The 12645-nt window shown below is 38.8% G+C and overlaps 1 protein-coding gene across 3 annotated transcripts in view; it reads right to left on the reverse strand.

Annotated features, from left to right (window-relative positions):
• Nucleotides 1-486: 486 nt before the first annotated feature.
• Nucleotides 487-12645, reverse strand: part of KCND2 (potassium voltage-gated channel subfamily D member 2) — a 521688-nt gene continuing 509529 nt past the window's right edge. Inside the window, exons 3-7 of one of the 3 annotated variants that reach the window (XM_062198520.1) lie at nucleotides 8004-8114; nucleotides 7044-7124; nucleotides 4275-4299; nucleotides 3680-3965; nucleotides 487-1049 (exon numbers count right to left, since the gene is read on the reverse strand). In XM_062198520.1, the coding sequence (XP_062054504.1) occupies nucleotides 872-1049; nucleotides 3680-3965; nucleotides 4275-4299; nucleotides 7044-7124; nucleotides 8004-8114 (681 nt within the window). In that variant the 3' untranslated portion in view covers nucleotides 487-871. Of the gene's footprint in view, nucleotides 1050-3679; nucleotides 3966-4274; nucleotides 4300-7043; nucleotides 7137-8003; nucleotides 8115-12645 lie in introns of all 3 variants that reach the window. The other 2 variants (XM_062198521.1, XM_062198522.1) reach the window with 2 other exon arrangements.

Below are 12645 nucleotides of genomic sequence, written 5' to 3' on the forward strand. Positions count from 1 at the left end.
AGTTTGGGATTAAAAAGTTACCTTAAAACTGGCCACACTAGAACTTGTTCTATGAATGTGGCTTTTACTGTATCTATGAAGATTCTGGAAAGTACAACAAAAAAATCCTGATTCCTGATACAACAGGTATACAATGAATTATTGCAGTTGTAACAGTATCTAGGAGCAAGGTTAACTGATAATTAATACTGAACTATCTGAACACTTTAGATTTACTAATGAGCATCCCCATGAGAAACACTGAAGTTCTAAAAGGAGTTTACAGCCCACCATGGAACATGAACAATCAGCTTGTTGTAAGTGCACAGAATTCCCCCTTTCTACAATTATAATTTATCATGCCTATTCTGAAGACAACATAAGGAAACTGAGATCACTGCTCCAAAGAATTCTAGCATGCATTATGATGGTTCTTTCAGTCAATACAAATGTGTTGTATGAGTTTTTTTTTTTTTTTAGATGGAATAATCTTCATCATTGCCAATGTTCATGGTTTTAACAGGAAAAATTTTTATCAAAATGTTCTCCATATTTTTTTGTTTTGCATTCAACTGGAACATTAGGTCCAAAGATTTATTTTATTAAAAAAGAGTTCTGATCATAAGAAGCATCAATAGGCGGCATTTCATTGTGCTCATTCGCAAAGTCAAAGGGTCACAGAATATTCCTCTAACAGGTCAAACTCTGTCTGGAAATGCCATTTGGTGGTTTTATTCACAGCCTCAAGGTTGGAAGCTTTGTTTTTGTTTCACTCCAACCTTCTTCCATCGCTGTCTTAATTTGCAAATGGTTTATTATTTCTTCTTTCTTCTACATTTGAGATTCTTTCCACAGCCAGGGCTCAAATTCTCTTGGACTTCTTCCAACTGTCTTACAAAGCAGACACTCTGACAATATTTCCTCCTGAGTACTCAGGAGATTCTGGCCTGTCATCTCCCTCTGGTGTGGTCACTGGAGGTGTTGGGATGCTTATTATTGCTGTGGTCACATATGGTTGTTCACAGTTTAGTTTAACACACTCTTCCATTTTGGCGTTTAAACTGGATCGGCTGATGAGAAAAATATCGATTTAATGAAATCAGTTGCTTATTTAAATTTGTTTTCATACAATTGAGCAATGCATATTCTAATCATTATAAATAACATTTTAAATGTGTAAGAAAAATGACCATAATTAAAAAACCCTGAAATTTCAACTTTTAATATATATTGACATGAATATTAGTTCATACCATTAAATAAATTTCTAAAGCCAACTCAGTTTGGTTCAATCAACTGTTTCTCAAACAAAGTGTATTCTATAAAAATACAAGAGAGAAGATCAGGAAAGATTTGGATATCATCAGTTGAACAAAGTAAAATAATTTAAGATAGGAACTCTGGGGCTGGTGCTGTGGCGCATTGGTTTAACGCCCTGGCCTGAAGCACCGGCATCCCACACTGGCATCGGTTCAAGACCTGGCTACTCCACTTTCGATCCAACTCTCTGCTATGGCCTGGGAAAGCAGTGGAAGATGGCCCAAGTCCTTGGGCCCCTGCACCTGCATGGGAGACCCAGAAGTAGCTCCTGGCTCCTGGCTTTGGATCAACGCAGCTCCGGCCATTGCAGCCAACTGAGAAGTGAACCATCAGATGAAAGACCTCTCTCTGCTCTCCTCTCTCTGTGTAACTCTGACTTCCAAATAAATAAATAAATCTTTAAAAAAAGTAATAAGGTAAACTTTACATTAAAAAAAAAAAAGATAGGAACTCTGAAGGTTTTGAGAAACCATTATGAAAATGTCCTATTATCTGGATTTCTTGAGCACAGAATATTATTATTATATCATTTTAGGGTATCTGAGGTACTATAAAAAGTTCATGGGAAAGTGGAATTATTTTGGTATAAAAAATTTGGAATCCACACCTGGTTTTTAATAAGCATTTGCATGAACTTTTCAGAGAACCCTTGTATAATGCCCTCAAAGTTTTCACCTCTATCATGGCTATCTGTTAAAAATCCTCAAAAAAGCTTTTTTAATCAAATACTGTAAGTTTGGGCCAGGCATCCTGGTGCAGTGGGATGCTCACATTCCATATCAGAGTGCCAGTTCTAGTCCTGGCAACTCTGTTTCCAATCTAGCTTCCCACTAATGATCTTGGGAAGCAGCAGATGATGGCTGTGCCACTCCTGGATGGAGTTCCCGGCTCCTGGTTTTGGCTTGGCTGAGCCCTGGCTGTTGCAACCTTTTGGGAAGAGAGCTAGTGGATGGAAGACATCTCTTTATGTCTCTGTGATCCCAACTTTCAAATAAAATAAATTTCCTTAAAAAAATACTCCAAGGTTTTCCCAAGTGCTATTCTTACATGAACTTTATACTCTGTGATAAAAGAGTGTAAGAAAGAAGAAAAGCAATTTACATATTCATGTCCTAAGGTTTTCTTCCTAAACATTTCTCCTTTTTCTGCTTTGTTATGTATTAGATGTGAAACAATGCAGAGGTGAAGTATGTTAAAGAGATACTTTTGTTACTCCAAATATTAACATTGGATCCCAGGGTCATCCAATTTATGTAAATAAACAAAGCCTGAATTCAGACTTTCATCCAGGTTTTCAGCAAATACTACTGAATACCAACAAAGAATGAAAATTTATGGATTATTAATCTAAAAATATGTTACTCTAAAGAGCAACTCAAAATGATCTATAGTTTAAATGTACTACTTTTTATTACATATGTGTGTTTGTGGTGAAAACAAATAGTGAACACAGAAAAACAAAGAGAAAATATCTGAATAAATATTTCACTAAAATTGCCCATAACTAATCCAAGATGAAAAAATTTTTGTATTTTACTTATTTTTAATTGAATTGACCTTTATGTCTGTGGCCAGAAGTAACTTTATGGTCAATACTGTATGTGTATAAAGAAATTTGTGTAGGCCTAGTTCTAATTTTCACCATTTTGTTGACTGTGTTGACATATTTTTAGGTGCTATTGAATGACCTTCAGTCATATAGATGTTGATTACACTTTCTCTTTTAGTAGCGTTGTTTATAGTTTCAGGCTATTTGCATTTACAGGATGAGCTTCTTAGTATAGAAGTCCTTGTTCAAATAAAAGAAAAAGTGGAGTTGAAGTGATAACACATATTTTTATGTACCAGATCAACCTTCTCTTCTTTTCACTCTTCTTTGCAGTATTTACTTATTAATTTTTTGAGAGCAAGAGAGCGAGAGAGTTCATTCATCTGTTGATTTACTCCCCAAATGCCCTCAACAGCTAGAGCTGGGCCAGGCTGAAGTTAGGAGACCTGAAAGAAGTTCTGGACTCCTATGTGGATATCAGGGACCCAAGTACTTGGGCCACCATCTACTGCATCCCAGGAGCATGAGCATGGAGCTGGATTGGAAACAGAGGCATGACATTATGGGATGCAGGTGTATCCAAGAGTGTGACTTAACCTGCTCTCACATAATGCCTGCCCCCTTCTTCCTATTCTTAAAACTGATACAACTGCTCATTTGATCACTTTGGGGTATGCCAGTAGACTTATTTTCCTACCTGTTTCAGTATCAGTTTTGTCTCTAATTCCTAGGAGCAAAGACTTAGATGCTACACAGGTAAAACGTCACTGCAGAAGGTGACTTATGAACCAGTATAGCTGTGTGTACACAGCACAGATTAACCTCGGGTACCTGTTAGATAGCGGTGTTCTCTCCACACATCTGATCTGAATGGTACTGAGTTCTTGCACACTGCCTCGCTGGCTTCCTGATACGTTGGCATTGGGAATGCGGAAAGTTTTTTTGTGTCGTCGTGAACAGCAAGTGCTGGTGACTCCTTGTTGTGAAGAGAGAGAGGGGCTGTGACTTGAAGGCCGATTAACAGTTGCGACTTCCATGCAGCTTTCTTCAAAGACTTGTTCATCCACAAACTCATGATTCTGTTTAACAGTGATAAGAAAATGTAAAGAAAGCAGAGAAACACCTTTTTTTTTTTTTTTTACTTAAAAAAGGAAATACATAGCTTTATTTTAAAAACTTAAATATGCCCATGGATAGTTATAATGGATTCAACCAGGAGCACCATTTTCATGATTAGAATATCCAAACCACTTCTATTGGCATTTGTGTGGAAAGAAAATCACTCTAGCTGGACCTAGAGATTTGACATATACATGTTGACTTCATGTCTATATATAGACTATCACAATTTTGTTAAGTTCACATTTGTAGGCAGATTGAAGTTATGGAAATAAGAATATCTTAATAATATGTCCCAAGTTAGTTTGATTGTCTGTTATATATGAAAGGACCTTACGAAGTTCATGGAAAATGGAATTAAGATAAAAAATTAAAAGAGTCATTTTGTTGCTAAAACTTTTGGAAATCCATGCCTATTTTTTTTTCATATTTATTTTCCACAAACTTTTTGAAGATCTCTTATATTAACAAATATTTCATGTGGGATTGAAAACATTTTTTCATTAGCAAAAGATGCTTATGATCCTTTTTGCTTCCTTATATGCTCTTCAAAAATGCTCAGTTATAGAAAAATGAGACTTAGCACTGAATGGAATACATTGATCTGCCAGGTGTGTCCCTGTGTCTGACTCAAGGGTAGCACTGACTTTCTGTCGCCTCCTTTCTCAATGCTGCAACATATCACTGACTCTAGTCATAACACCTGCCGGGGCCAGGGTTTCTCTGCTTCTATCTTCCTCACTACCAGCCCAGAAGCGAGCGGTACTGGGCATCATTTCACCTTTTGTATTTTATAGGAACACAATATACATTTGGCTTTTAAGATATTTAATAAAATGTCTATGCAAGGATTTTATCTCAGAGATCTGAGGGAAAACTATATTTTTTATCAACTATTACAGAGCAACATCAATTACTATCTTTTACTTGTGTGGGGTCAATAGTCTTTTGATGGAAGATTTTGCACTCACTGGATTCCACTTAGCTATCTCTCATTCTAAAATACTATAACAGTTGAATATGTTTGCTGGCTAACAAGAAATATATTTTAAGTTACTCATTTTGCCATTTGTTTGCTGAGGCAAGCATTTTGAAATACATGGAATTTAACATTCTACTGTTTGTTTAAAGTCCGGAGGATATGATAAGACTGAATTTCATGTTAAACATTAAAGAGGAAATATAGCACAGAAAACATTCATGATCTGTTTTCTTCTCTTCCAAAGCACATTTCAAACACATAGTCAAAATTACAATGCATGGGAGTCTAATTTATCTCACTGGTGATTGGAAGTAAAGAAGTATTTTATTATTGGCTACCATCTACTTTGTAGATCACTCAATTTAAACTAAATTAATTTTTTTTTATTACAAGGAAAGTCCTAAATAGGAAAAGGAAAATAAAATGAGAGGAAAAAGACAGGATAATGCATCCTGTCATTAATATGTCATTTAACTTTCAGAGAGTTATTCTAATGAATTATAGCCTTCTCTACATTTTTATTTAAGAACACAAATGTAACTGTGACTTGGAATGCTTAAAGAGTTTTTCTCTCTTTTTTTTTTTTTTTTTTTTTTTTTTTTTTGATAGGCAGAGTGGATAGTGAGAGAGAGAGACAGAGAGAAAGGTCTTCCTTTTTGCTGTTGGTTCACCCTCCAATGGCCACTGCGGCCAGCGCATCTCACTGATCTGAAGCCAGGAGCCAGGTACTTCTGGTCTCCCATGCGGGTGCAGGGCCCAAGCACTTGGGCCATCCTCCACTGCCTTCCCGGGCCAAAGCAGAGAGCTGGCCTGGAAGAGGGGCAACCGGGATAGAATCCGGCGCCCTGACCGGGACTAGAACCTGGTGTGCCGGCGCCGCAAGGGGGAAGATTAGCCTGTTAAGCCACGGCGCCGGCCGAATTTTTCTCTTATCATCAGATATAGATCAACACTGTTCCCTTGCCTCCACAGCCCAGCATTACCTGGCTGCTGCTTTTCTCTCTACCATCTCTTACGCCAACTACACTTTCTCCTTCCGGCCAACCTCAAGCTCTTGTATTTCCTCATAGGCACATACTTGCCTCTCTTCAGATACACAACAGCACGTTAGTGCCTTCATTTATTTGCTTACTGAACTCCTAGGAAGTCTGTAGGCCTCAAGTTCCTTCAGGAAGGTCTGTCTGAGCTTGCCACCTCATGGCCATGTGTCCCATCCCACTGTGGGTTCCAGGACTTTGTCCTCCTCCAGTAACAGGCTTTGTATTTTGCCCCATGAACAGAAGCTATGTGGTCACGGGGGCCACACTTGGCTCATGGTGTGTTTTGGACCTGGCTCATTGTTAGGTACGTAGCAAGGAAGGAATACATATTTCTTGAGTGGCTATTTAGGTAAAAGAATAAACAGATGAGTACTGCACTGGAATCGAGAGTACAAATCATTGATATCGGGGAGTGTGTGAACTGACTTGATTGTGAAAGTTTTGTTCTGCTGTGTGGTCACAGATTGTGACCCTGACAAGAGCAAGAGAGCCAGAGAATGGGTGCCTTTGCTATGTCGAAGGTCTGACTTAGTGTTTGGAAGTGGAGAGATGCAGATCCCTTCACACTCAGGAGCACATAAGTGTCATCTTCTTACGAGAATGTATGGTATTTATTATCTATTCTTATTCATTACACTTATGAATGAAAATATTGCTTATATTCTTGTGTTCTATTTTTTAATCACTATTCATATTCTCTTTATCCAATGTCAGCAACACTTGAATTTCCTTTTTTATTGATTTACCAGCATTTTAAGAATCAAGGAAAATGGCTTTTTATAGATTTGCTATTGAAAGACAACTTCCATCTTCATTTAATGTAGACTAGACTTTAGGTAACCACTGAGAATGAAACATCCTAACTAAATCTCTAAAATACCTACCATGTTGAAACATGACCATAGTCTTTCAAAGTGATTTCAAATGCTGTGTGTGTGTGTGTGTTAGCATGTTTCCCTGTAACAGTGAAATCATGCTTGGAAGCATCAGTACGCACAGAAGCACATGGAATTACTGCTGGATGCAGAGGCAGGCAGTCGTGCTGTCTCCTTACCGTGGTTTTTTCCAGGCAGTGAAGCAGGTGGTGGTGCTGGGTTTCAAAGCTGGAGCTGGACTTGCTAACAAAGGCTTGCTCCTCCTCCGAGGACTGTGGACACAGAGAAGACAGAACGGCTTTCTATTTTATTTGCAAACAATGAGAACCTCAGCTACATTTTCCACAGAGAGATCTGACCTATTTTCCAAGATTAAATGTCAGGTTTTTTTTTTTTTTTTTTAACTAAATAGGAACAAATGTACAGTTGCTTCTAACTTGGATGATCAGCATTTACATTTTCATCAAATTAGCCATCTTATCCTTCAGACGTGTCTTCCTGAATTGAACATTGCAATCTCTCTTGCCAATTCAATGACCAACTATCTTTGTAAACCTCAGAATGATTATTTTTGCATAAAAACTTAACCTAGTAACTGCATCGTCATAAAAGCACTATCATGCTCACTTATACAGCAGCTATTTTGTGGGGAGAAAAAGATGACCGGAACCCTGAACATGAAAGGAAAGTTTTGAGGTAAATGTAAAGTTTCTCAAATTATACACATACCATGTGGCCTTCATAACACCGAATGGTGTTCCCCCTTCACTTAGAAGGAAAATAAGCCATCCTGTCACTTCCTCAACCCCTCCTCACCCAAATGAATTTTAAGAAACTTAATTTATTTTGTAACAAAGAAGAATTCAGCCTTTGAATTATTGCACATCTTTCACCCCTGCCATGTAACATGAGATGTGCAAAAACATTGTCCAATCACGAACAGGCATCATGAGTCATTGGCAATAGTTCATAGCACAGCGTCTAACCTACGGCCAACTGAAATGTACGGGGAGAAGCTAAAACGAAATGATACTTGCGTTGTTTCAGGAGCCATTTTCATAATTACCCACAATAAAATGATATGGCTAGGTAGAGCTCAATCGATATACACCAGTAAATTGAGCATTAGAAACAAGTGCAGTGCTTGGCTGTACCTGCAGCTGATTGCTGAGTAAACCATTCCGTTTGCTCTGCATGTAGGCATTCGCACTTCCACTTTTGGCTGCCCGGATTCTGGCCAGTCTAGCTTTCTACAGGAGAAGAAAAATAGGTATCCTGTTAATGCTTAGGAATTGTTTCCTTAAAAGAGTGGGTGCACTCTGGAGGATCCTAATGTCAGCATACATATTTCTTAAAGTAATTCAGGTTTTCACATAGAATTAATAAAAACGAGCCCTCTTTTCCTTTTTGAGCACTTTTCATTAGCTAATATGTATCAAGATGACTACCTGATAATAATAAGCATAGCTACAGTTGACTACCTTAAATTTGGGTAATGCATTTAGGATTAATTAAAGTGAATCTTTACAGTATGGTTAAGTTACTTTGTTATTGTTTCTTTCAATTGTGTCAAGAGAAAACATAATGAACTGAAAAAGAATGTAGCTTAGCAAATCAGCTACACCTCCTTTTCTCTTAAGCTAATGTCCTTTTGAAAACAAGTAACTAAGTTCCAGAAACCAGTTGTAGGCCTACCAGCTTTCCTTCCTCCCTCCCCCACCCCTCCTTCTTTTCTTTTTTCCTTCTGGGTCTGCTTCCTGCCAGTGCAGCCCATGGAAGCCGTAGTGATGGCTCCAGTACTACCTGGGATCCTATCTCCAGTACTGAATTCCTATTTCACATGGGAGACCTGGATTTAGTTCCTATCTCCAAATGTGCCCTTCCCCCATATGTCTTTCTGTTTCTCTCTCTGCCTCTCAAAATAAATAAATAAATAAATAACCACTATTAAGCTGTAGCTACATCTTTTAATATAAAATTTTAATTCTGCATTCATCCTGTTAAATTAGTCAAAGTAGATCCAATTCTAAATACATGGACTAAAAAAAAATCCCTGAATTTATGTGCTATATCTACCGGCGCAGTTCACATGACTGTGAAATGCTCATCCAATTTCTATCTCAATCTTCGTTTTTAAAAGTATTTTATTTATTTGAAAGAGAGAGAGAGAGAAACTCCCATCCACTGGTTCATTCCCCAAATGCTTGCAATCGCCTGGTACTCAAATGGGATGTGGGTGTCACAGGCAATGGCTTAAACCCACTACATCACAACACTGGCACCCACTATTTTTTGAAATGAAGAACAAAGTAAGTCTATGTATGGAATTTTGCAAAATTATTTTTAAGTTTTAAGCAGTTTTCATACGGATGATGTGTCTTCAATTTAGAGAATTTAGGGTAGTCCAACTGTTTGCAGAAACAGTGAAATTGCCAAAGCGGTCTTACTGAGCAAACTGGCTGGTTAGCCAGATTTTGGTATTCTGGCCTATGGCAGATCTGATGTTGTACGTCTTTTTGTCAGAGGGAGTCTTGGTGACTATTTGTATGATGTATATCTAATACATTTCTCAGCCCTCAAAGATCTCCCCCCCCCCACTTTCTAAACAACCAAGATAAATCACCTCAAGCCTGGGGAATGCTCTTTAAGGAAAAATGTTAAAATTATCTAGATTTTGGGGCTGGGGCTGTGGCGCAGCAGGTTAAAGCCCTGGCCTGAAATGCTGGCATCCCATATGGGCGCTGGTTCTAGTCCCAGCTGCTTCTCTTCCAAGCCAGCTCTCTGCTATGGCCTGGGAAAGCAGTAGAAGATGGCCCAAATCCTTGGGGCCCTGCACCCATGTGGGAGACCTGAAAGAAGCTCCTGGCTTCAGATTGGTGCAGCTTCAGCCATTGCGGCCATCTGGGGAGTGAACCAGCGGATGGAAGACCTCTCTCTCTGTCTCTACCTCTCTCTGTCTTTCAAATAAATAAAAATAAATCTTTAAAAAATTATCTAAATTCTAAATTGAAAATGAATATATAGATCTCACAAAAATTTGTAATTCTACAAAAATGCACACCCCCAAGGAGGTCTCTGTCTTTGGAGCTGTCCTATTCCTTGATTCAGAGTTAATGACTGGTAATATTTCTAGGAACGTGTCAGAGATTTGCTAAGCATGTGAAAGAAAGTATATTTATGCAACAGTGTATACATATGTATTTTTACTCCACTGGGAGAGCACTTTTAACAAGGTTTGCACTTATTTTTCTTTTAAAGATTTTTAAATTTTTCATGTATTTGAAAGGCAGAGTGACAGAGAAGGGAGTGAGGGGTAGATCTTTCATCTGCTGCTTCACTTCCCAGCCACAACTTCCAGGGCTGGGCCAGGCCAAGCCAGGAGGCTGGAACTCCATTGGATCTCCCACATGGATGGCAGGGTGCAAAGAACCGGGTTATCTTCTGCTGCTTTTCCAGGTGCATTGGCAGGGAGCTGGATCTGGAACTGAGCAGCTGGGACTCGAACCAGTGCTGTGATAGGGGTTGCTGGCATTGCAGGAGGTGGCTTAACCTGCTGCACAACAACTTGGCTGGCCCCATTATTTTGCATGTAATTGCTTTCAGTTAGTATATCTTGGACCTCCTTCCATACATACACAGTTAGATTTAGCTCATTTTTGATGGGCATATAATATACCACTGTATGAACAAAACATTTATTCAGTTACAACTACTAATCAAGTGGTGTTGAAGCACCCTTTGCTTTGCATATCAGGATAAGCTTATCTGCTGGATAAATTGCTGAAAGTAGAATTAGTCCCAGATCAAAAAGGGTAGGTTAGTATATAGAGCAGGGCTGCACTGATCTGAGTGTATTTAACAGTTTTCACCAGACTTCCCTCCACAGTCATTGTAGCAGAATGCCCTTTCATCTGCATTAGTGGAGAGTAGCACTGAGAAGTGTGAGGCTCTCGGAATAGCTTTATGCTAGCCTCTGAGTTTAACTCCACCCTCCTTCCCTAAATTCATTCTTCCTATGTGTTGATTTCAGGTTAAAATAACACTTTGTACAAAGATCATATTCATAATTGACTGGAAAAGTGGACATTTTAATTCTTTGTTGGCAGTATGTTTAGATCACTCAAAATACTGAGACAACACCAGTGACTTCTGTTGGAAGGTAGAAAATTTTTAGCTCCAACAGCTGTGCTGCAGAGTCAAAAAATTCCAGGCCAGACTCAAAACCAAAATAGGCCGACGCCACCGTGGCTCACTTGGCTAATCCTCCGCCTGCAGCGCCGGCACACCAGGTTCTAGTCCCAGTTGCTCCTCTTCCAGTCCAGCTCTCTGCTGTGGCCCAGGAAGGCAGTGGAGGATGGCCCAAGTCCTTGGGCCCTGCACCCACCTGGGAGACCAGGAGGAAGCACCTGGCTCCTGGCTTCAGATTGGCACAGCGCACCGGCCATTTGGGGTTTGAACCAACGGAAAAAGGAAGATCTTTCTCTCTGTCTCTCTCTCTCTCTCTCACTAACTCTGCTGTCAAAAAAAAAAAAAAAAAAAAAAGCAAAAACAAAACCAGTGGCAAGTGACAAGCATATTAGGAAAAGACTTAGAATTGGTCTAATAATCAGAAGTAAGCAGTTTACATTTTGGTTTTCAGAAAAGGGCTATTGTTGAAATTTTAGTCCTAAAATGTCTTTGATTTCCTGGAAAATTCATTGCGCTTTTGGTTCCCTTTGATTCTCTCCTATCCACCCCTCCCTCCCTCCCTATTTCCTGTCTCTGTTTCCTTCTCTTCCTGCCTTCCTTGCTCTCTCTTTCCAACTCCTTTTATTTTTGCAACTACTGTGTGTAATGACATTGGCAATATCACAGTTACTAGTTCATTCGTGTCATTCTCCAAGCATTTCACTACAGCATCAGGAAACATTATTTCTTCCACTAATGAGACAAATACATTAACCAAAAAATACTGCCCAGCAAAAGAAAATGTTGTGTACTTCTCATCCTATAAAGCAAAGCCCACATATGATGACAATCTTTACTCTAGCAGTAGTTCTAAGCTTTGGGAAAAAGAAATGTTTTCCAGACAGAATAACCGTATTGGCTAATTCATGTACTGTGTTAGAAAAAGAAGCTTCCATCTCAATTTCAATCACGGTTTTTCTTTCATTTTGCTACAATACTGTACAAGCTAATTGATTTAATTGGTCCTGTGGAGTACCATACCAAATGTCTGTTGAATGCTAGCCTTTATGGCCTGTGATTACATCTCTGGTTGCAGCAGGTAATTGAGGGAAATTATTTTACAAAGATGTTTTAGAAAATCACTTTACTTCTGACCTACTTAGTATGACAATCTTGGCAACTCCGGCTGTGCAATCGGGAGGTTAAAAGAAAACAAGCTGCTGATAAGAGGAAATATGCTCCTTCCACTCCCCTGCTCTTACCCCTGCAGGAAACACAACTTCTTGGCATGGCAAAGTACCAGAAAATAGTATGAGAATTAAAGTAAGGTTGCAGCACATACTTTACATTAGCCTACTTGGAACAAAAGAAGATTATAACATTTTAGCTAAAAATAGGGTTTATATAAGACCTTTGCCATTATTTTCCAATTATTTATCTGCTTTAAGAAATAGAGTGAGAGGCCCTAATTTTGTGTCATAAGCACCATCTTTTCCTATTTACCCAAATTTTTTCATAAATTCTGATTTTGCCCATGTTGGTTTCAAGGAATAGTACATCTACTAGATAATATAGCAACCAACTAGGACTAGTTCTGCTGTAACTGAAAGGCTG

Source organism: Lepus europaeus, chromosome 1 (genome assembly GCF_033115175.1).
Source record: "Lepus europaeus isolate LE1 chromosome 1, mLepTim1.pri, whole genome shotgun sequence".
NCBI lineage: Eukaryota > Metazoa > Chordata > Mammalia > Lagomorpha > Leporidae > Lepus > Lepus europaeus.